Source organism: Rhinatrema bivittatum, chromosome 9 (assembly GCF_901001135.1).
Source record: "Rhinatrema bivittatum chromosome 9, aRhiBiv1.1, whole genome shotgun sequence".
NCBI classification, from domain to species: Eukaryota; Metazoa; Chordata; class Amphibia; order Gymnophiona; family Rhinatrematidae; genus Rhinatrema; species Rhinatrema bivittatum.
In genome coordinates, this window is record NC_042623.1 from 53,831,419 (window position 1) to 53,856,686 (window position 25,268).

The 25,268-nt window shown below is 43.8% G+C and overlaps 1 protein-coding gene across 1 annotated transcript in view; it reads right to left on the reverse strand.

The window, feature by feature from the left end:
- The window catches only part of COG5 (component of oligomeric golgi complex 5), a 585,636-nt gene that overhangs the window by 112,696 nt on the left and 447,672 nt on the right, over nucleotides 1–25,268 (reverse strand). The window contains 1 exon segment of the mRNA XM_029617284.1: nucleotides 12,246–12,483. Within this exon segment, the coding sequence (XP_029473144.1) occupies nucleotides 12,246–12,483 (238 nt within the window).

Below are 25,268 nucleotides of genomic sequence, written 5' to 3' on the forward strand. Positions count from 1 at the left end.
TCCAGACGCTGGCGACTTAGGAAGTCCGCTTCTACATTGTCCACGCCTGCTATGTGAGAAGCCGCTAGTCGAAGCAAGTGGCGCTCTGCCCACTGCATCAGCTGCTCTGCTTCCCACGCTACCAGTCGACTTCTTGTGCCTCCCTGCCTGTTGACGTACGATACCGTAGTTGCATTGTCTGACAGAATTCTGACGGCTTTCTGACGGACTAGCGGTAGAAAAGCCTTCAGGGCAAGCCTGACTGCTCTGGTCTCCAGACGATTGATGGGCCACTTCATCTGTTCCCGTGTCCAAGTGCCCTGGATGGAGCTCGCCTGACAGACCGCTCCCCATCCGGTTAGGCTGGCATCTGTGGTGACCACTATCCAGTCCGGTGTCTCTAGAGAGACTCCTTTGGCCAGGCTCTGGGGATCTAACCACCAACCGAGACTGAGCCGGGTCTCCGATGGAATCGGAAGGACCGCCTGGTAATCCTCTGAGACTGGCTTCCAACGGGACAGTAACGCCTTCTGCAAAGGTCGGAGATGAGCAAAAGCCCATGGGACTAGATCGATCGTGGATGCCATGGTCCCTAGTACCTGCAGGTAGTTCCAGGCTGTCGGATCCGATAGAGACAGGAATTGACGCACCTGTAACCTTAAAGCCTGTGCCCTTTCCAGCTGTAGGAAAACTTTTCCTTCCCTCGTATCGAAATGGGCGCCCAGATAGTCCAATGACTGGGAGGGCATGAGGTGACTCTTGTTGTAGTTGACTATCCATCCTAGTGACTGTAGCAGAGAAACGACCCGGTTCACAGCTTGAAGTCCCTGGATCCGAGACTTCGCCCGTATGAGCCAATCGTCCAAATACGGGTGAACCATGATGCCTTCCCGGCGGAGAGCCGCCGCCACCACGACCATTACCTTTGTAAAAACCCGCGGTGCTGTTGCTAGACCAAACGGTAGAGCCCGGAATTGGAAATGTTGCCCCAGGATCTTGAATCGAAGATATCTTTGGTAATCCGAATGAATCGGGATATGGAGGTACGCCTCCGTGAGATCTAAAGATGCGAGAAACTCTCCTTGATGAACCGCTGCTAACACTGAACGTAGGGTTTCCATGCGAAAACGAGGGACCCGTAGCGCTTTGTTTATCGACTTGAGATCCAGTATGGGTCGGAACGTTCCCTCTTTCTTGGGAACCAAGAAATAGATGGAATAATGCCCCCGACCCAGCTCGTTGGCGGAAACCCGCCTTATTGCACCCAACGCTACTAGGTGCTGCAGGGTCTGCCGAACAGCTGTTTGTTTTTGAGCGGAGCCGCAAGGGGAGAAAAGGAATCTGTCCCTGGGGACGTGGACAAAATCCAAAGCGTAACCGTGTCTTATGATATCCAGAACCCACTGATCCGACGTGATGGAGGCCCACTCTGTATAAAAAAGAGCGAGCCGGCCTCCCACCCGAGGGGTCGGCTCGTGGGTTAATCTGGCATCATTGAGGTGGTTTCGGACCAACGCAGGATCCTGGAGCATCCTTGCCGGTTCTGCGTCCACGAAAGGACCGGTTCCATCCCTGAGAACGATAAGAAGGTGTCCGTGGTGCTTGCTGTTGTCTATTTGTCCGAGCATGACGTTGATTCCGAGAACGATTTCTAGAGAAACTAAACGACCTGGAAGCACGGGGTCTGTCTTCTGGAAGCTTATGCACAGCATTCTCATTCAGTGATTTAATAATCTGATCTAAATCCTCACCAAAAATAAACTTACCCTTAAAAGGCAAAGAACCAAGACGTGTTTTGGAGGAAGAATCCGCCGACCAGTTACGTAACCACAGGAGGCGACGTGCTGATACAGCAGCTACCATGGACCTAGATAGGACACGGAGGAGATCATACAGAGCGTCCGCCCCGTAAGCCATCACAGACTCCAACCTGTCTGCCTGTTGAGCCTCGGAGTCTGGAAGATCCTGTGAGGTGAGTAATTGTTGAACCCACCGGAGACCCGCTCTCTGTGCCAGAGCACTACAAATTGCCGCTCGTACCCCAAGCGCTGAAACCTCGAAAATACGCTTGAGGAAAACTTCCAGCTTACGGTCCTGTAGGTCCTTTAAAGCTGTACCACCCGTTACCGGAATGGTCGTACTCTTAGTGACTGCCGAGACAGCCGAGTCAACCGCAGGGACCTTGAGAAGTTCCAGAAAATCCATTGGGAGAGGATAAAGCTTCTCCATAGCTCTGCTAACCCGGAGGGAAGCTTTTTTTTTTTTAAATTCTTGATCCCTCAAAGAAAAAACTAGGAAAGGCCTAAAACCTAAATCCTGCACTGGGGACTAGCAAGTCCCGTGCTCAATCTGCTGGAGTCAGAAATTACTGAGGATTGAGGCTCAGGGGATGAGGTCATATAGGACCGCCCCCTTGGAATTTTGTTCTGACTCCATCTGCTGGACAGGGAATATAACCCGCTGTCTGGACTGATCCTGGTACGTACAGGGAACACCCATATTTAAAAAGGGCTCCAGGGGAGATCTGGGAAATTACAGACCGGTTAGCCTGACTTCAGTGCCAGGAAAAATAGTGGAAAGTGTTCTAAACATCAAAATCACAGAACATATAGAAAGACATGAACAAAGTCAGCATGGCTTTACCCAAGGCAAGTCTTGCCTCACAAATCTGCTTCACTTTTTTGAAGGAATTAATAAACATGTGGATAAAGGTGAACCGGTAGATGTAGTGTACTTGGATTTTCAGAAGGCCTTTGACAAAGTTCCTCATGAGAGGCTTCTAGGAAAAGTAAAAAGTCATGGGATAGGTGGCGATGTCCTTTTGTGGATTACAAACTGGCTAAAAGACAGGAAACAGAGAGTAGGATTAAATGGACAATTTTCTCAGTGGAAGGGAGTGGGCAGTGGAGTGCCTCAGGGATCTGTACTGGGACCCTTACTTTTCAATATATTTATAAATGATCTGGAAAGAAATACGACGAGTGAGGTAATCAAATTTGCAGATGATACAAAATTGTTCAGATTAGTTAAATCACAAGCAGATTGTGATAAATTGCAGGAAGATCTTGTGAGGCTGGAAAATTGGGCATCTAAATGGCAGATGAAATTGAATGTGGACAAGTGCAAGGTGATGCACATAGGGAAAAATAACCCATGCTATAGTTACACAATGTTAGGTTCCATATTAGGTGCTACTACCCAAGAAAGAGATCTAGGTGTCATAGTGGATAATACATTGAAATCATCGGCTCAGTGTGCTGCGGCAGTCAAAAAAGCAAACAGAATGTTGGGAATTATTAGAAAGGGAATAGTGAATAAATGTCATAATGCCTCTGTATCACTCCATGGTGAGACCGCACCTTGAATATTGTGTACATTTCTGGTCGCCGCATCTCAAAAAAGATATAATTGCGATGGAAAAGGTATAGAGAAGGGCTACCAAAATGATAAAGGGAATGGAACAGCTCCCCTATGAGGAAAGACTAAAGAGGTTAGGACTTTTCAGCTTGGAGAAGAGACGGCTGAGGGGGGGATATGATAGAGGTGTTTAAAATCATGAGAGGTCTAGAACGGGTAGATGTGAATCGGTTATTTACTCTTTCGGATAATAGAAAGAATAGGGGGCTCTCCATGAAGTTAGCATGTGGCACATTTAAAACTAATCGGAGAAAGTTCTTTTTCACTCAACGCACAATTAAACTCTGGAATTTGTTGCCAGAGGGTGTGTTTAGTGCAGTTAGTATAGCTGTGTTTAAAAAAGGATTGGATAAGTTCTTGGACGAGAAGTCCATTACCTGCTATTAATTAAGTTGACTTAGATAATAACCACTGCTATTACTAGCAACAGTAACATGGAATAGACTTAGTTTTTGGGTACTTGCCAGGTTCTTATGGCCTGGATTGGCCACTGTTGGAAACAGGATGCTGGGCTTGATGGACCCTTGGTCTGACCCAGTATGGCATGTTCTTACATCCAGAAATTGATTTTGCAGATCTCCGTTGTATACTGACATTGTGGAAATATGCTGCTGTTCAGAAAATTTCATGGAAGGCTTCAAATCACATGCTTAAACGGCTGACTTCTTATCACCGCTAAGCTAGTAAATCAGTAGGAACATGTTAACTATAATTCCATCTAAAAACAGCATTACATCTGCTTCGTCAGCCCCAAGCAATCATGGTCTCAGCCACTGCCACACTTGTAGTAAATGAAACACCAGCCATCTCCATATTCAATGAAACAGTGAGTCCACAAATACCTTCACGGCTTTTACATTATCAAATGCTTGCATTTCTACCTCCGTCCATATTCTTAGACCGGCTGGAAATTACTGTGCAAAGCGAATTTGCTTTTCGACCAGTATAGAGCAGATGGGGACAAATGCCTTCCATTGGGTAGAGATTTTGAGAGAATAGTCTTGGAAAATCTTGATATTGTTGCTTGGATACTGCAGTTGAGGCTTCTTTCTATAGGCCCTGCAGAATTAGCTGCTTGTGTGCAAAATTTAACAATCAGGCTATTAACCACTCTAGGTCACCGATTGTCAGTTTTTTTCACCTCCATTCTGTGCAGTCTTTTCCTTTCCGGCAGCCATTTTGTCCCCAGCTAGACTTGGGTTTTCTATTTTTGCCAGTCTTTCCCGGCATCCCAACTGGCAGTTTATTCATATACTGGCCAATGGGCATAAGGCTGATTGCAGCTATGAATTTTGAGGTTACCTAGCCTCTGAAGCCTGATATTTCTGTGGATGGATGGGGGTCAGCACCTGGAGCCCAGTCAGAAAGATCTGTTGATATCATCGTATCACTTGACTAATGCCCATGTTTTTTAAAATAAAAAATATGCGCATTAAGTGCGGTCTCCTCCTCAACTCCTCACTCCCCCCCCTTGAACACCTCTGTTCAAGTCTTATAAAAGCACTACATAATAAACTGATATGCATACGTCTGCACACACTTACCTCAGCCTTTTTAGCACAGTCATTTACGTGCATAAAACTGTGTTTTATGCACGTAAACAGCTTTCAAAATTAGCCTCAAGAGATGAATAGAAATCTTCAGACATAAAAATCCTCTTTACTGATCTTCCATTGTCCTTGATGATTATAGCAACATTTTCATGAGACACACTTTTTTAATTTCAGGGGTAGGCAACCTCCAGTTCTCATGTTCACCAATCCATGTGGGTTTTCAGGATACCCCTCAAAAATATTCATTTGATACATTTGCATGCACACTGCTTCAATTTTAAGAAAACCTATTTCATGCACATTAATTAGGGATATCCTGAAAACCCGAGCAGTTTGGAATCTATGAGAACTTAAGTTTGTCTACCTCTGATTAATTGGTACTAAGCACTGACATTTTTTTTGTAGCATACTTGCATGCACTGCTGGTCCCCAAATTATAAAAATAGAGTGTTGTACTGCGTCCCCTCCCCTGCTATAGAGGTCTATAGCTGGTCTGTAGAAAAAGCGAGAGAAGCAGTCTGCAGCAGCCAGGCAACCAGCCTGCACAGTATGTAGTTAACATTGCAGAGGAGGAGCTGTGTCTGCAATCAGTCCCTGCCCTGCGAATCAAGTCCCCTGGCCTCTTTTTGCATTGTGAAACAATGCAGCTGCTGAGGAGGGAGACTGAAGACCCTGTCTCCCAGTTATACCAATACAGTAGGAAGAAGAAATTGTAACTTGGTGAGAGAAGAGGGGCATGCTGGGCCCCAGGGACAGAGGAAGGGTATTCAGACAGCCTGAAAAGAGGAGAGACAGAGAGTCCCTCATTTTCTCTCCCTTCCTCTCAACTCCCAGATGGCAAACTGAATCCCCTCTTTTTTCCCCCAAGGCCCATCATCACATCTTTTCTCTCTCTCACTTCCTTGCCCAAGCAGCAACATACCCTCTTTGTCTCTTCTACAAGCAGGCAAGCTGAATCCCTTCTCTTTTCCCAGGACCTAATACCCTTCAGAGAAGTGCTGGGACCTGCAGAAAGAGAGGGACCTGCTCCCTGGACAAGGAAGTGGGGAAGAGAAGAGGGTCGATAGTGATGAATCCCCTCTCTTTCTCAAGGATTGTATCATCCTTCAGGGAAATATTAGGCACGGGGGAAAGAGAGAGAGGATGCCTATCTACTGGGAAGAAGTGGGGAGGAGAAAGCAGAGTTGCTTACCTGTATAACAGGTGTTCTCCTAGGACAGCAGGATGCTAGTCCTTACACATGAGTGACATCATTGGATGGAGCCCAGCACAAAAAACTTAGGTCAAGATTTCTAAAACTTTGACTAGGTACACTGAGCATATCCAGCATGCCCTATACCACGCATCCATGCGGGGTCCCTCTTGAGTCTTGTAACATAGAATTACAATAAAAATAAAATGATAAATAATAAGAACATAAGAACATGCCATACTGGGGTTAGTCCAAGGGTCCATCAAGCCCAGCATCCTGTTTCCAACAGTGGCCAATCCAGGCCATAAGAACTTGGCAAGTACCCAAAAACTAAGTCTATTCCATGTTACCGTTGCTAGTAATAGCAGTGGCTATTTTCTAAGTCAAATAGGAGAAACCCAACTCCGTGGGGTGGCGGGCAGGTTTCATGAGGACTAACATCCTGCTGTCCTAGAACAACACCTGTTACAGGTAAGCAACTCTGCTTTTTCATAGGACAAGCAGGATGGTAGTCCTCACATATGGGTGAACCTCTAGCTATAGGCTGCTCCCCAACACAAAAGGGGACCATCAGACACCAATCAGGTGCCAATGGGCACAACAACCACAGGGCTGTTGGTAACAGAGGGGGAGCAGCCTCAACCCAAACAATGGGCCCTAGGCAGGGAGAGTTGGGTTCTATACCTCAGATAGGTTCTGGAGGACAGATTGGCAGAACCTTCTGTCACTTTGGCCATCCCTATCCAGACAGTAGTGAGAAGTGAATGTGTGGAGGGAACTCCATGTTGCAGCTTTGCAGATCTCCTCTACAGGAACTGCTCGCAAATGGGCCACTGACATTCCCATGGCTCTGATAGAATGAGCCTTGACATGACTCTCATGATGCAGTCCAGTCTAGGCATAACACAAGGAGAAGCAATCTGCTAGTCATTTGGATAGTGTCTGTTTGGCAATGGCAACTTCCAATCTATTCCTGTCAAAAGAAATGAAAAGTTGGGTGGACTATCTATGGGCTTCTGTCAGCACCAGGTAGAAGGCTAAGGCTCTCTTGCAATCCAAACTGTGCAGTGCTCGTTTGCCTTAGTGCGAATGGGGCCTGGGAAATAATGTTGGCAGGATATAGAAATCTGTGACCACCTTAGTCAGGAACTTAGGGTGCAAACACAAGACCACCCTATCGTGATAAAATTTGGTATAAGGTGGATAAGTCACTAAGGCATGGAGCTCGCTCACCCTGCGCGCTGAAGTGACCGTCACCAAAAATATGACCTCACAAGTCAGGTACTTTAGGTCACAGATATGCAGCGGCTCAAATGGAGCTTTCATCAGCTGAGCTAGCACCACGTTGAGGTCCTAAGACACAATTGGAGGACTTAGGGGAGGCGTCAACTGAAGCATGCCCCACATAAAGCGTTCAACTATAGGCTGTACAGAGATGGGCGTATCATCTACACCTTGGTGGTATGCGCCAAATGCAATCAGATGAACTGTAATGGAGTTGGTTTTTAGGCCAGCCTTTGATAGATGCAGAAGGTAATCAAGCAGTTCTTGTGTGGGGCAGGAGAAAGGATCTAGGGCCGTTTGCTCATACCACATGGAAAACCTCCTCTACTTCAGACTGTAGGACTTTCTAGTGGAAGGCTTTCTAGAAGCCACCAGGACCCGAGGCACATCTTTGGAAAGATCAAGCAACTGCAGAATTAACCACTCAACATCCAGGCTATGAACGACAGGGCCTGGAGATTGGAATGTCGCAACATATCTTGATTTTGTGTGACAAGGTCTGGGGAAGTTCCCAGATGGACAACTCCTGCAGGAGTGTAATACAGACCTGTCTCAGCTAATGAGACAGGTCCTGGTATGTTGGTGTTTTACGGACCATTGGAATATCTGCCATGCTACCTTTTAAGTTTAAGTATATTAAAATTTGAAATACCACAATTCATTACATATCAAAGAGGTTTACAAAATAAAAATATTTCAACATTGGATAGGGACAAGTAGAATATTTACAATGCCACCTTTTCATATGCTCTGAAGTTGGGTCAGACCAAAGGTCCATCAAGCCCAGTATCCTGTTTCCAACTGTGGTCAATCCAGGTCACAAGTACTTGGCAGGATCCCAAGGATAGATAGATTCCAAGCTGCTTATCCCAAGAATAAGCAGTGGATTTCTCCACTTCTAGCTTAATAATGAAATACAGAATCATAGAAATGACGGCAGAAGAAGACCAAACGGCTCATCCAGTCTGCCCAGCAAGTTCTGTACTTCTTTTTTTCTTTTCTCATACTTATCTATTACTCTTGGCTCTTAGTAACCTTTTGGTTCTATTTCCCTTCCACCCCCACCATTAATGCAGAGAGCAGTGTTGGAGCTGCATCTAAGTGAAATATCTAGCTTAATTAGTTAGGGGTAGTAACCGCCGCAATAAGCAAGCTACACCCATGCTTATTTGTTTACCCAGACTATGTAATTCAGTCCTTGTTGGTTAATGGATTTTTCCTCTAGGAACCTGTCCAAACCTTTTTGAATGCAGCTACACTAATAGCTTTCACCATGTCCTCTAGCAACGAATTCCAGAGCTTAATTTTGCGTTGAGTAAATATTTTCTCTAATTAGTTTCCTTCTGTCTCAAATTTTGTTTGAGCTTTCTAAGTTCGTTGGTGAACCAGGGTTGTCTTTTGGAGGCATTCGGGTGAGATTTTTTTGTTGTTAGAGGGCAGAGCTTGTTGGCTATGGATTCTGTGACTGAATTCCAAGAGCGGAGGGCAGTGTTGGGGTCTGTGAGCTCTATAGCGGGGAGGTGTTGGACCAAATGATTGTTGAGGTCTTCAGAGGGGCAAGATCTCCTGTAGGGAAAGGAATGTGAAGGTATATGAGGGGAGCTAGTTTTATCCAGCAAGAATGAGGTGGAGATCAAGGAGTGATCCGACCAGGGTACCTTCATATTTATCGGAGGGGAGGGCGATTTTATGCCTTTGTTGATAAATATCAGGTCCAGCGTATGACCTGCTTTATGTGTAGGATTATTGACTATTTGAGTAAAGCCCATCGCTGAGAAGGCTAGTAGAACTGTTTGGCAGCTGGGAGAGAGAGATGGCTTGTCTATGTGTAGATTGAAGTCTCCTAATATTATTGCTGGGGCGTCCAGGTTGAAGACTGTTGTGGTTATTTTGATGATAGGGGAGACATCAGTTTCTATGAGGCCCGGGGGGGCATAGACGAGTAGAATTTGAAGTTGGTGTGATGTGAAGAAGCCAATTTCGAGTTTGGTATCGGAGTGGACCAGATGGTGCGAGAACCTGAGGTTTTTTTTAGTTGCAAGGAGAATTCCCCCTCCCTTCTTTTTCAGTCTAGGAAGGGAGAAGATGTCATAGGTTAGCGTCGGTAACTGGTTTATTATTGCAGTGTCTGAGGGTTTCAGCCAGGTTTCAGTTATTGCGCATATGTCCGGCTTAGCGTCAGTGAGATAGTCATTGAGGATTAGGGATTTTTTGGTCAGTGATTGCGCATTGAATAGGGATAGGGTAAATAGGGTGAGGCCTAGGAGTTGGGTTATTGGAGCAACTAGGATTGGTGTGAGTGTTTTTAGGTTGCGATAGTGTGCTTGTCTGGTTGGAATTCTTTTCTGTGATAAGCGGTGATGCAGAATTGGGATTGGAAAGGCTGGATGCATTTTAGATGCTTGAGCTACTTTAGATGTAAGAGTCGTCAGATTTAGAATGTATAGTATCTAACAGCTATAGCAGAATTTACTCAAGGCTGTACTGTCAGACTTTTGGCTTCACAGACAGAATAAAAAGGGTCAAGAAAGAAGGATATTCTGACTTTGCTTAGCTGTGCAAAAGATAAATATATCAAAGTTGAAGAAATAATTATACACTGAAAAAAATAGATATAATGATGTATGATGCTGGAACAAAAAGCAGAAAAGAGAGATTGTGATTAGCCAAGCTGACCCAAAATGATGAGATAAGTGAATCATGCTAACTTTGTAAAGGTATAAGAATCATGCTTTATACTTGTTAGAATTAGAACTGTGACAGGATTTGTCTTCGTCATACTTCTCTGTTTATGATTATCAATAAAGGTAATTATTTAGTGTACATAACTTGAGTGTGATTTTTATTCCATCTGAGTAAAGAGACCTAAAATTGTTTGGAGATTTCCAAAAGGGTTCCCAATAAGGCTACCATTCAGGCAGTAATCTGAAAGAACAAGTGCTTGGCAAGACAGACCCAACTGACTCACAGTGTGGTCAAATTCTACAACAGGGGGGCCATTAACCTGGAATGGATGCATTGGGCTGCTTATATGACCTCAAGAAATGACATCTTTTAACAAGGCATTGCTGACTGAAACAGGCCTCGGCAACTCTGCTGGGGCAGTGGTTCCAGGACACCTTAGGACAAGGTATTGCAGTTCAAGATAAGGTCTTGAAATGGTGCTGAGACAGAGGTTTGTGCATGCCTGAATGGCACCGTCCTCTGGGAGGAAGAGGATTATAGGGACAGACAGAACCTGACTCTAGCATGCAGACTAGATTCCCTTTTTAGATCAGCTAATAAAAGTTGTAGAAATATTATCCAACAAGGAATTCTGTGAATTGTGGGTGTATGTATTCTACTGGGGAAGAGACAAGGAGGAGACACAGCTATTCCTGTTATTTAAGCATGTTAAGATAGATATAGATGGCAGTATTATAAACAGGATTGATAGGTTGGGCAAAAGACAATTTTAGGGAAGGAAGGTGTGGCTATTGATTTACGTATGTAATTTGTATACTTATCTATCGAAAATGGTAGAAGGCTAAGAAGGTAAAACAACAAAATTGACCTGGATAAAGAGAAATATCCTGCAGGCAGTCAAGTTTGTACAGTTGACAGCTGGGATACATCCTAAGCTTGAACTTAACCAGTCAGAGTGGGTAAGACATTTGGTTTTTATGTGCCATCAACTACTATAAACTGTGAGCCCAATTTTCAACACTACTTAGCCAGATAAGTAGCAACTTATCCAGCTAAGTGGCAGTCGCTAAATATCTGGCTATGTTCAGCAGCCACCACTTATCCAGCAAGTAGATAACTGGATATCCAGCAGGTGGGCAATGTGAGTAATGGGGCAGAGCTACTTAGCTGGATAAATGCCGATGTTCAGATTTATCCAGTTAAGTTAATTGGATAAGTTAGACTTGCCATAGAGCAGGTCTAATTTAGCTGATTATGACTTATCTGGCTAAGTAGCACTTTTTGACAGGATATTCAGCAGCACAATAAGTTTTATTCGACTATCTTATGTAGCCATTTTCTTTTAAATACCTACATTGTTAACGTTTTATTCATTGGGGATTGTCCATCTGACTGGAAACTGTAATAACACTGATATCACAGAGTCTGTTCGGAACATTTTTGTTCAACCTGTTATTTTAGATTCTCATATTTAATATTGACTGTAATGGGGAGTGGTGTAATTAAAGCACTATGAGAAAGGAGGAGGAGGATGGCCCTCCGAGGATCACCTTTATTCTCAAATTAAGCAACTCTGCCTGATGTGTACCTTATCAAGAATGAAAAATAATTTTGTTAAGAAAGCAAATGTGTAAAATATGGTAGCAAATCTAAAAAGTAAAAAAGTATAGCCCAAGTTATATTTAAAACTAAACTATTTTACTTACACAGTGAAAAGAAAAATATTTCATATAGTTTTTATATCAATGTTTTCCCTTTTAAAATTAGGACTTAATGGCTAGACATTTTCTAATTTCTGAGAAAAGAATTATAACTGGGTGAGTGGTCCAAAATACCTACAGAGAAAAATATGATTTAAGATCACCTGTCAAAAGGCACCTGCTAGTAAGAGCTCTGTGGGCTATTAAATCTATGACATGTAATATGAAATTGGTAATCATCACTTCATAAATACCAGAATGTGTAGCTGCTAATCTATTACAACATTCCTGCAGCAACTGAAGAATGCCAAGTTTGTCACAATATACCACCACTAAGTTCATGCAGCGAGGAAGAAGCCAGAAGGATACTGGCAGTCCCTGTACTGGCTAGAAATAGCTATAAAGAAAGCGCAAATCAGTTTTCAGTAATCCTACCTGAGCAAAATCAGCAGCAAGTCGCATTTTTCCACCTTCTCCAAGTGGCCTTAGTAGACTGGCATTGCGAATAAAAACTTCAATTGCTCGTTGTGCAATGGCTTCTGTGCTGTCATAAACCAAGTCCAAACACTCAAAGTGTTTAAAGTAATCACTCATAACTCTAGATATGAAGCCTTGTAGTTCTTTCATGTAAAGCGAGCAAGGGATATCTGGCTTCCCAGAGCTCAATAACTGTCTGCAAGGAAACAAACAAAAAAACCAAACAAACACCATAAAACTGAAGTACACATAATTATTTATTTCTATATACTTTATTTTATAGGAATTTTTTTCAGTGACTTGAGTTGCTGGATTATCTAGGGAATAGCATTTTGTACATACATCATGGGAATGAGGTAATGTATGAGATCATATCCATATATATTTATTTCTGATCTCACAGCACAGTGTGTAAGATTCCACTTACAACAAATGATATTTAAATATTTGTTAAAAAGTTATAGTAAACATTATATTTGGGGAAAAAATATAACATGGGTAATTTATGAATAGCAATAACACTATATGATAATACAGTTCTTAGAATTTAGTGCAGAGTTTAGCAAAGCAGTGTACCTGTAAAAGTTCTTTGTTGAAGGCAAGGGAATCACCAGTCACATATGTGGGTGAAGTCAAAGCTACAGACAGATACTTTCCAGAGTTTATTTTAGAAAGTGTTTGTACACATTAAATATGCAGGAGTTCCCACACTATTACAACTATGCAGCATACCTCAGTTCCATTATTTACATTTAACAGCTCAATTCTAGAAGGGGAGGTGGTCAGGAAGAATGTGTGGCTGGTGATTCCCTTGCCTTCAGAGTACACCTGTTACAGGTACACAACTTTGCTTTTCTGAAGGCAAGCTGAATCACCAGTCACAAATTTGGGGATGTCTTCAGCTAAATGGGGACATTTTACAAACACAGCTCTGCCAAGAGGCAGTAAACCTTTTTTTTGGTGGTTTTGACCTCTCCCTTTTTGAAGGGAATGCTTGCGATTCACTCTAAATAAAAATGTTTCAATGCAAAAAAAAAAATAGGCACTAGTAGGACTGGAGTTCGGCTGTAACTCTCAAAAAGACCTTGGAGAATAAACTGCCCAAAACTGCTGTCATGTTGGGAGTCAGTCTAAGCAGTATTGGAACATGAATGCATTAACCTAACTCTATGTTGCAGCTTTGTAAATCTTTTCTATAGAGGTTAATCTGAGATGAGCTACTGATGGAATTATGGCCTTAACATGCCCTTCTAAAATTGGGGAATAAGTGAAAGATATGCAATTGCTACTTATCTGGATAATGACCTCTTCATACCAGGTTTGTTGGGGCAAAAAGGAACAAAAAGGTGGGTGGCCTTTCTAAGGTCTTTAGTCTACTCCAGACAGAATGTGATGGCTCTTTTACTATCCAATATGTGCAGTGCTTGTTCACTTCTACCAGAATGTGACCTTGGGAAAAATGTATGATGGAAGTATGTCAAAACCTTAGGCAGAAACTTGTGATAAGTGTATAGCATTATCCTGTTATGATGAAATTTGTAACTCACTGACTCTGCAGGCTAAAGTGATTGCCAGTTAAAGTAAGGTAACTTTTGCCCAGAGGTGGCCATAGGTTCAAAGGCAGCTTTCATCAGCTATGTTATAACAACATTGTGGTCCCATGACACTGTGGGTGGCCTGATGGGAGATTTCAGATGAAGCAAGCCCTGCATAACTCTGACTACTAAGAGCTCTACTGCAATCGGGCTTCCAAGAGCACTGAGTAGTACCCTAACAGAGTTGGCTTTAAGTCCAGACTCTGAGATAAGTAGAAAGTATTCAAGACGTTTTGGCGATAGAAAAAGGAATCTAGGGCCTTGCCATAACACCAGACAGCAAACCTCCTCTATTTACAATCATAAGACCTTTTGGTGGAAACCTTCCCAGAAGCAGAAGTACTTGAGTCACATCATCAAATTGACCATAAGAGCATATCACTTCCCTTTCAACATCTAAGGTGTGAGGGTGAGAGACTAGAGGTTGGGATGAAGTAATGTTCTCTAGTTTTGCAATATAAGAATTGGAAAACATTCCAACTTGATACATTTCCTGATGAATTGGAAACTAAATCTGTCCTAGCCAAAAAAAAAAAATGCTATAAGAATTAGAGTCCTCTGGTCTTTTCTGCATTTTACTAACGTTCTTGCACCAGAGGTATCAGAGGAGATGCATATGGTAGACTCTTTGACCAGTGAATGGAGAAAGCACCTGATACTAGTCTGATTTCTAATCACTTTCTGGAGCAGAAAGATAGCACCTTCCTGTTCTGAGCTATGAACAGATCTCGGAGGTTCTCTACCAAAGAAAGATGATGATCATTCCCACTGACTCAGGAACCACTCTCATAAGGGTCTAGCTGGCAACTCAGTCTGTCTGCCAAAGTAATTTCTGAGCCTGCCAGATAAGTGGCTGTTAGGGTCATGTCCTTTGAAATAGCCCAATTTCACAGGTTGAGAGTTTCTGACACAAGAGGTGAGATTCAGTCTCTTCCTGCTTGTTAAGGTAGAACCTATCTACCTGTCAGTTTGAATTAGGAAAATGTGATTATTCACCTGATTTCTGAAAACTTGTAGAGCACAGGCTACTATCTTTAACTCCAGGAGCTCAGTGTCAAATCTTTTCTTCTGAAGAGACCAGGGGCTCTCATGTAGAATCATTTAGGTGAGCTTCCTAGCTCAGGTTAAATATATCCATGGTCAGGACAATTTAATAAGGTTGAATTTGAATCCACATGCCCTTGATCAAAATGGAAGAGGAAAGCCACCAATACAGGAAGTCTCTGAGCTTCTCTGGAACACTAATGCATTCCTGGAGTTCTTGAGTGGCTTGATTCCACTGGGAGTCAAAGGTCTATTGGCTTTGTCTCATATGAAGATGTACTATGGCCATGAATTGAACTGAGGCCATAAGACCCAACATTTTCAATGTAGTGCATGCTGATGTTTGCTGATTTGGCAACACTCCTTCCACTGCAGATATTATATCTATGGTCTTATTATTCATAAGATACTTCCTGTGACTTGGATCTATTGTATGTGGATATACACCTTCCAATCCAGACAGCATAATCAGTCTCCTCTGTTTAAGCAGGGGAAATATGTGCCTATGGTAACAATTTCTAACTTTTCTCTATTAAGGTATTTGTGCAATCCTTTGTCTGAACTGTCTTGTCTAGATTGCAAGCTCTGCAGAGACAGGACTGTCTAACAAGAAGAACATAATAACATGCCATACTGGGTCAGACCAAGGGTCCATCAAGCCCAGCATCCTGTTTCCAACAATGGCCAATCCAGGCCATAAGAACCTGGCAAGTACCCAAAAACTAAGTCTATCCCATGCTACTGTTGCTAATAACAACAGTGGCTCTTCTCTAAGTCAACTTAATTAATAGCAGGTAATGGACTTCTCCTCCAAGAACTTATCCAATCCTTTTTTACACACAGCTACACTAACTGCACTAACCACATCCTTTGGCAACAAATTCCAGAGTTTAATTGTGCGTTGAGTGAAAAAGAACTTTCTCCGATTAGTTTTAAATGTGCCACATGCTAACTTCAAGGAGTGCCCCCTAATCTTTCTATTATCCGAAAGAGTAAATAACTGATTCACATTAACCCGTTCTAGACCTCTCATAATTTTAAACACCTCTATCATATCCCCCCTCAGCCGTCTCTTCTCCAAGCTGAAAAGCCTTAACCTCTTTAGTCTTTCCTCCTAGGGGAGCTGTTCCATTCCCTTTATCATTTTGGTCACCCTTCTCTGTACCTTCTCTATCGCAACTATATCTTTTTTGAGATGCGGCGACCAGAATTGTACACAGTATTCAAGGCGCGGTGTCACCATGGAGCGATACAGAGGCATTATGACATTTTCCGTTTTATTCACCATTCTCTTTCTAATAATTCCCAACATTCTGTTTGCTTTTTTGACTGTGTATCAGTATAGTGTTGTGTACTCCCTGCAGCATTATATAAACATTTTATAGTAGTAGTAGACCTAGAATTGGATAAAATCCTGGTTTCTTGGGGACCAGGAAATAAGTGAAGTAAAATCCCAACTGGTGGGACAGATTTGACCACTTTGGCCTACAAGAGGGACAAGACTTCCAAACTGAAAAGAAACCAAGACCTGTTCAAATACTGATATTTATCTGGGAAGGCAATTTGGAGTGTATACAAATAGATGCTAATTTGTAGCCCTCTTTTAATTTTTGAAGAAAACAGTGTAGGTTATACTGAGCCAATGTTTTTTCCTAAAACTTTAGCCTCCCTCTCACAGGAAGATCTTTTGGAACAAAGACTGAAATATTGGCTTATCTCTAGATTCAGTAAAAAAAAAAAAAAAAAAAGAAGCCATTCCTGGCTTTGAGTGAGTTGTAGTATGGGATGTAGGGCTTCTACCTTCATTCTGGCAAGGCCTGAAGCCCTGATGCTGTCTGGGACAAGTTGAGCATGGGAGTGTTTCTCCACTAAACAAACTTCTTCCTGGTCTAATAACACTGGTATTTCTGGGATGTGGAAGATGGATCAGAGATGGTAGTGAAGAGGGTCTAATGCATGGTATGGTGGTCCTTTAACAGATCCACCACCTCCTTGACCTCATCTCTGAAGAGATTCCCTCCAGTATGTGGCACATCCATGAGTCTTTCCCACACATCCTTATGGAAACCTGATGCTCATAGCCATGAAAATCTCTGTTCATTAATGGTCATACTAGAGGTTCTCAATATCATCTTGAGAATATCATAGACTGAAAGGACTAAATATTTTTCACCCTCCTCACCATTTTCCAGATGTGAATATAATTCCTTTAGCAACCTTTGTGCCCTTTCCAAGATGATATACAAATACTGGACCATGAAGATCTAACCTTTATTTATTTAGCCATTTTATATATCATCATTATTTATAAGCATTTGATATTCTGCCTTTTCTTAAAGGAAAACCCAAGTTGGATTAGATAAAGAATTAAGGCATTGAGTACATAAGTAATGGATACATATAGATATGAGGTACATTGCAAATAAATAGGTAAGAAATAAATTTGCAGTAGGTAGGAGTAAGAAAGTAGGTTTAAGCGTAAAAATTGCATATATTTAGTTAAGAAGTTAAAAATCATTTAGATAGTTTTAGTCCGGAAGGGGGCGAACCTTATGAGATTTGTGGCCTACAGGATGCTATGCAGAAATGAAGCGCAGTACTCTGAAAATCTCTCTTCCCAAAATGGTCCAAGATCTGAGACTCATTTTTTGTCTTGTGCTTTTTGGCACTTTGTAGGGTGGATTCAACCACTACAGATTAGTATGGCAAATGGGACTGCTCAGGCTCCTCAGCTACTTGGACACAGTACTTGATGTATATATTCTTTCCAAACAGGAGTACCTAGCATGTTGTTTCCCTCATCTTCTTATGCATATCCTGGCAGAGTGGATGGATGGATGGATGGATGGGTAATAACACTAATTCTTTCAGAGTATTCAGGTACTTGAGAAGACCTAAAAATAGTGCCCTGTATTTTAATTTGACCTTTAGACCAATGAAGATTATGGGCCGGATTTTAAAAGGGTTACGCGCTTAAGTTAAGCGCGTAACCCTTAAAAAACCCCCCTGTGCGCGCTGAGCCTATTTTGCATAGGCTCTGCGGCTTGTGCAAGCCCCGGGACGCGCGAAAGTCCCGGGGCTTTGCTGGGGGGGCGTGTCGGGGGGCGGTGCGACGTTCCGGGGGGCATGGTGCCGGCCCGGGGGCACGTGACTGAGGCCTCCGGACTAGCCCCCAGGTTGGGTGATGGCGCGGCAGCGGGTCATCGGCGCGCGCGAGTTACGCCTGCTTTGAGCAGGCGTAACTTGTGCGATAAAGGTAGGGGGGGTTTAGATAGGGCCGGGGGGGGTGGGTTAGGTAAGGGAAGGGAGGGGAAGGTCCGGGGGGTGGAAGGAAAGTTCCCTCCGAGACCGCTCCGATTTCGGAGCGGTCTCGGAGGGAACGGGCAGTGCGCGCAGGGCTCGGCGCACGCAAGTTGCACAAATGTGCACTCCTTTGCGTGCGCCGACCCCGGATTTTATAAGATAGGCGCGTATCTTATAAAATCCGGCATACTTTTGTTCACGCACTCGCTGCTTTTTAAAATATATCCCTATATTAGCCATCATCTGTACAACATCTGAAAAGAAAAGGTCCTCTGAGGTGGGGGAACCTATTCTTTGCCTATGGAGGTGAGGGTTCTGAGGGAAGTTCAACAGAGTATTCTTGTTCAGAACCAAATCCCTCCAAATTATAAGGTGAACCCAATGACTAATAAAAATTATGAAGTGCTGATTCTCGAGTATACTTCCTTTTGGTGTCAAATGTTGACTCCTTGGGCCTTGGAGTTAATTGGTGCTGAAGAGCTAGAAAAGTTTCCCTCTCTGAGCCTGTTCAATTTCTACATAGTGTGTTTGGTGCTGAATCAGAATCTCAGCACCGAAAGCCCAGTGTCATCACTGGGATGCTCTGGGTCAAAGGGGAGGCAGCCAAATGTGGATTGGTCGATGGAGCTAGTCAATGCCTGTCAGTTTTCATCTGCCACCAGTAGATGTGCTGTGCCAGTTATTTTATTGATATGAATATATTGTTCACCTATTTTGAATAAGGCATTCACCTAAGATGGGGTACAGCATATTAGAAAGCAACAACATTTGTGGTCCTTTGATGACAACTCTGTGGTTCTGGTCTTCTTTAGGTCTGTAAGAGACTTTTATAAACCAAACCTATAGGAAGGTTTATTTACATTTGAAAAAAATTGACAGTTGATTCATATTTAGAAAGTGATGCACTAAAAATATTGGGGTAGATTTTAAAAGAAGCTAGTGCAGCCTACATGTGCGCGCAGAGGTATGCCCGATTTTATAACATATGCGCGCAAGTGCGCGCATAGGGATGCACAATTTTGTACCTTGTGTGCGCCGAGCCGCGCTGCCTTCCCTCGTTCTCTTCCCTCTAACCCAGACCTGGGCAAGGGGCGGCCCGCGGGCCGAATCCGGCCCGCCTATGGTCTGTGACCGGCCCGCCCACTGCTGAGAGCAGACCGAGAATGAGGCACGCTGCCTTCCCTTGCAGAGGCAAGGCTTGCCCAGCACCGGCCAATCGGGCAGCGTGCCTTCGCTCGAGTTTCTTTCCTACATATGTCACAGTTCCGCCTTTCGTGGTCTTTTATCTCAGGGGTCCCCAACCACCGGTCCGCGGATCGGGACCGGGCCGTGGGAGTTTTTTGCTGGTCCGCAGCGCCGCCAAGCACCGGCAGGTGTGTCGCGCGCTCCCGGTCTCTCCTGCTGCCGTTGCCGCTGGGCTGTCAGCATGTTCAAGCCCAGTGGGAACGGCAGCGGTGTTAGAAGAAGCTGTGGCACCCACGGCTAGCCTTTTCTTCTTCCCGCGCCTGCACCCCCCCCCCCCGTGACCCGGAACAGGAAGTGATACACGGAGCGGTGCGCGGGAAGGAGAAAGAGCCGTGCCGCGTCGGCTGCAGCGTCGGTCCCCGAGCAATTGAAGCAGCCGGTAATCGAGAAAGGAGTCAGCAGCATGAGCCTTCCGCGGCCGATGGGATTCTTCTTTCTTGGCCTGTGGGGGCTGCTGCAGCTCCCATTTGTGCTCCGGGAGGGGGAAGAGGAAGTGAGTAAGAGAAAGAGAAAGAAGCAGCCAGCCAGCCAGCCTGTGTGTGATTGACTGGTCAGAGAGCTGATGTGTGTGTGTATGTGAGAGACAATTAAAGTGATTGCTCAGGGAGGTGACTGATGTGTGTGTGAGAGAAAAAGCATGGAAGTGAGAAGTCTGGGTATGTGGGGAAAGCATGAGCGTAAGAAGCCTGGTGTTGTGGGAGTGAGAAACCTGGGTGAGTGTGCATGCATGAGAGAGAGAGAGACTGCTTGGTAAGGTGACGGTGTGTGTGAGAGAAAAAGACTGGTGTGTGTGAATGTGAGAGAATGTGATTCAGGGAATGAGAAGCCTGTGCACGTGGAGAGTGAGCATGGAAATGAGAGAGACTGGTGTGTGTGTAACAGAGAGAAAGTGATTATGGGAATGAGAAGCCTGTGCATGTGAAGAGAGTGAGCATGAGAGTGAGAAACCTGGGTGTGTGTGAGACACAGCATGGGAGGGAGAAGCCTGTATATCTGAAAGAGAACTTGGGAGTGGGAAGCCTGTGTGTGTGTGTATGCATGAGTGAGATCAGGTGACTGGTGTGTGTGTGTGTGAAAGAGAGAGAAATAAAGTGATTATGGGAATGAGAAGCCTGTGCATGTGAAGAGTGAGCATGGGAGTGAGAAACCTGGGTGTGTGAGAGACACATCATGGGAAGGAGAAGCCTGTATATCTGAAAGAGAACATGGGAGTGAGAGACTGGTGAGTGTGTGTGTGTGTGAGAGAGAGAGAGAGAGAAAGAAAGTGATTATGGGAATGAGAAGCCTGTGCATGTGGAGAGAACAAGCATGGGAGTGAGAGACTGGTGAATGAGTGTGTGGGTGTGTGTGTGAGAGAGAGAGACAGAGAAAGTGATTATGAGAGTGAGAAACCCATATAAGTAAGTAGAACACGGGAGTGGGAAGCCTGTGTGTGTGTGTGTATGGCATGAGAGAAACTGTTCAGGAAGGTGACTGGTGTGTGTGTGCCAAAGACTGTTTGGGAGATGATTGGTGTGTGAGAGACAGAAACTGGTCATGGGGGCATGACTGGTATGGTGTGTGTGAGAGAGACATGAGCACTAAGGAAGAGGACCATAAGTATAGAGCTTAGCTTCTACTGCTGCTTCTGGTGTGTGCCACGGCCTGCAGGGAAGAGGAGTAGGAGAGCTGCTGGAGGGGGTAAGTAAAGATGGCTTTAAGTTAATTTTTCTTGACTGCCATTTTAATTGTGTGATGTCTGCTTTTTTGAAATATTTTATTGGTGTTTGGAGAATGTTTAATAGTTTTTATGAGTTTTTAATTGTTGGATGTTATTCTGTTCATAGCTGTTTTGAACATTTATTCTGCTTATTAGTATAGTTTTACAATTATTTCTGTGTGGGGATCTATAGCTGCTTGCTAGTTCTGTTTTCCTAATAAGAGGTGTATTGGTTTTTAGGACCTGATTTAATATTTGTAGTGTTGCCTTTTCATAGATAGGGTTGCTCCTGTTTGAGTGTATTCCATAATACAGGTGTAACTGTGTGCGGATTAGTTTATGTGCATTACTACAGATCCTGGGAGTATGTTAGGTCGGTTCTGTGTCTGTTACCGAGATGAGATATTTTGCTAGCATGTAAGCTTTTGTATCGGTCTTATTTGTTGTGTTTTCTCAGAGGACATGCATTGGTGGTAAACTGCTGTCTTTTCATAAGTAGGGCTATTGAGAACTGAGTTAATTATATTAGTCCGGCCCTCTAAAACCATCCCAATTTCTCATGTGGCCCCATGGGAAAATTAATTGCCCACCCCTGCTCTAACCTGACCTTCCCACCCTTCCCCTAACCCTTCCCCCCCCAGCCCTACTCTAAACCCCCCCCCCCCCCCCATCCTTTGTCTTACCTTGTGTGCCTGGCTCTGGGCAGGCGCAAGTTGCGTGCACCGGCAGGCTGCCGGCATGCGATCCTCCGACACAGCAGCAATGGCTGCTCTGTCAGAGGCCTCTGTCCCGCCCCCTCCCCGCCCCTTTTGTAAAGCCCCAGGACTTATGCGCGTCCCGGGGCTTTACGTGCGTTGCCGGGCCTTTTTAAAATAGGTCCGGCGCGCATAACCTTTTAAAAATCCGGCCCTTTAGTTTCAGGAACATTGGATTACTGAAATGAACTACTAGTGGGAATGACATGTTATTTAATTTTAAAAAATTACAATGTATTCACAATACAGCAGCATGTTTGATACGTGGGAAGACAAGGAGAGATCATATATCTCCATTTTTAGCATCACTACTGTTGCGCTTCCCGGCCGCATTGGTGCTGCGGCTGGGTCTGCTCACCTGGCGTGCCCATCCACCAGTTCCTCACTTGTGGCCTCCACCAGCGTTGCTTGTCCGCGGCGTCCCCAGGCATCTCCAGGCCCATTGGGGCCTTCTCTTTGGCAGCGCTCCTCACATCGGGGTTCGGCATCCTCCACAGCGTCTGCCCGCTCCCTAGCACGCGCGCACGCGGAACTCCCGGAGATTTAAATGGCCAAATGCGGGAAACTCATCTGCGGTGCACCCCGATGACGACACCTGAGCCCTGTATATAAGCAGGGCTCAGACTACTGCTCTTTGCCTTGGTAATCGGGTCGACACCGTTGGTGTGATAGTTTGCCTCTGTTCCAAGTGTCTCCTGTTCCAGCGTCCTTCCCAGGTAGTACCTATCCAGACTGACTTCTTGGTACTGACCTCTGCCTGCCTTACCATTCTACTGTCTGCCGCCTGGAATTGACCACTGCCTGCCTGACCATTCTTCCATCTGCCGCCTGGAACTGACCCTCGCTTGCCTCGACTACGCTCGGACTGATTCTGGTATTGACCCCCGCTTTGCCTGACCTCTCTTGGACTGATTCTCTGGCTCTGACCCTTGCACTTCACTTGGATACTCTCTTCTGGCTCCTGGTGATCTTCGAGCCAACATACTTGGATAACAACCGCGGCTTCCATGTGGCTAGACCTGCAGGCGCTGCCTGTCTCTTTTGGAAGACATCTCTGAACTGTTGCCTTTCCGAGGTCTCTGGAGCCTCCGGTTCAGGTCTAGCTCATCCACTCTGCATCAGCCGTGCACCCTTGCTCGTGGTGAGCACACCTCTCCGATACCTCTCTGGGAGACCACCGGAGGCCCACTTAAGTCCAGGCGGTCCGGGTACCCAAGGGCTCAACCTGCGGAAACCCCAGACTGTTATTGGTGAAGCTCCAGCTAGCCTCTGTCTCCTTGTGTGCTCCGCCTCCTGGTGGCAGGCGCTCTCTGGGGCCAACCAGAGAGCCGTACCAATCCTACACCAGGCCAAGGGTCCACCTCCAGCGCAACAACTACACTGGTTGCCAGTAGCAGAAAGGGCAAAGTTTAAGATGATTATGTTGACTTTCTGCTGCTTACCACAGTACTTGGTTGCTAAATTACAATGACAGGTCTCACAATGCTCTATTAGATCTTCACAGACTACCCAGTTACAAATATCTTATGGTTTTAGGTTTAGATGGAGCTTAACAGAGCATTCACATCGGTGGCACCATTATTATGGAATAGCCTCCCAGTGTTGATTCAAAATGAGTGTAATTATCTGACATTTAGAAAGATGGTGAAGGCTCATGTATTTCCATATAAAGAGGGAGAAGTATTTGTTAATAGCAGCAATTTTATTTTTATTTGTATATATTTTAATATTGATTGTTGTAGTTTAAAAGTTATGTTTATTTAATAACGATGTTTTGTTAGTGTCTAATATCTTTTCACTCTCAAATTAAGAGTGTCATCAAGTCTGGATTTTTTAAATTATGAGTTTTATGGGGGTTAAAACCTTTATTAAGATTACAAGAGTTTAAATTTTAATATATGTATGTATTTTATTTCATTTATTAATCTCTTGTGTTAATCTCGTTTTGATTTAAATTATGTTTGTATTTTTGTAAACCGCCTAGACGGACATATAAATGCCTTATTGAGCGGTATATAAAAACTTTTAAATAAATAAATAAAATAAATAAATAAATATTGAAGTCCACTGATTTTCAGACAATTGTTCAGGCTTTTATCCTTCCATTACTGGTTTATTGTAATTCTCTGTATAATGATTTCCCTGACTATGCTTTAAAATCTCTGCAAATGTTGCAGAATGCTGCTGCACACCTTATCTTTGGAAGAAATATTGGAGACCATATTTCTCGGGTTTTGGCAGAATTGTATTGGCTTCCAGTTGCTTATTGTGTGAAATATAAAATAGTTATGCTAGTACAGTACATTGATTTCTCTGGATTCCCTCCCATGGGTAAATGCGATATTATACTTGTATAACCCTCCACCTGTATAATCCTTGACAGACCTTCATTACAAGCTGCTCGCCTAGTGGAAACTTGGGAAAGAGCTTTTTCAATTGCTGTCCCCACTGTTTAGAACACGTTACCAACTGATCTGCGCTGGACCACCTGTCCTAAGACTTTCAAAACAATGCTGAAAACATATCTATTGCGGCTGGCATTTTTCTAGTTGGCAGTCTTAATTATGCTGCTGGTGTTGCTACTCTTATTTTGTTTTATTTGTCTTTTGATGTTTTACTTTTATTTTAAGAATTTTTATACTTTTATGGTATGATATTGTTTTATGTACTTAATTTACATGCTTTTCATTTTAAGAGGGTTTATTTTATTTTTTTATTGTTAAGCAATGTTATTTACGGATAATGTATATATCTCCTGTCGCCTGGCACCAGGCGACAAATAATGTATATATCTCCTGTCGCCTGGCACCAGGCGACAAATAAATTTAAAAAAAATTTACTTGTAGGTTATGATACCTTTTATTGGTCCAATGTAAGAATTATCCAAAGGTCCCTTCATCTATTAACAATGCACTAATATTTAATGAAAATACCACTAGCTAACAATCAATATGTTCTTTAATATAATACTACTGGCAAGTAGGTTTTAAACATTGCATTTGAACCAGAAAATGGGGATTATGAGCCACCTTAACAGAAGGCAAATAAAATTTCTGGCAGCTTCCGCTGAGAAAAAGATAGGCAATAACAGTTTGTGCCATTTGTTTAAATACCTAGGATTTATGAATTGGTGAATATCTTTAAAGTAATGATTTCCCTAGTTCTGACATAACTATAATCAATGATGCACAGTTGATGCTTCCCTGCCCACTCCTTCCTGCACAAAACAGGAGGAGTTGGTTTAAAGAGCAGAACAGCTTTTATTTGCTCTGGTCTGCCTGCTCTAGCCTCATCTCCTCCCCTCCTGTCCTCTGCAGGTGCCTGGGAAGGGAGGGGCTGG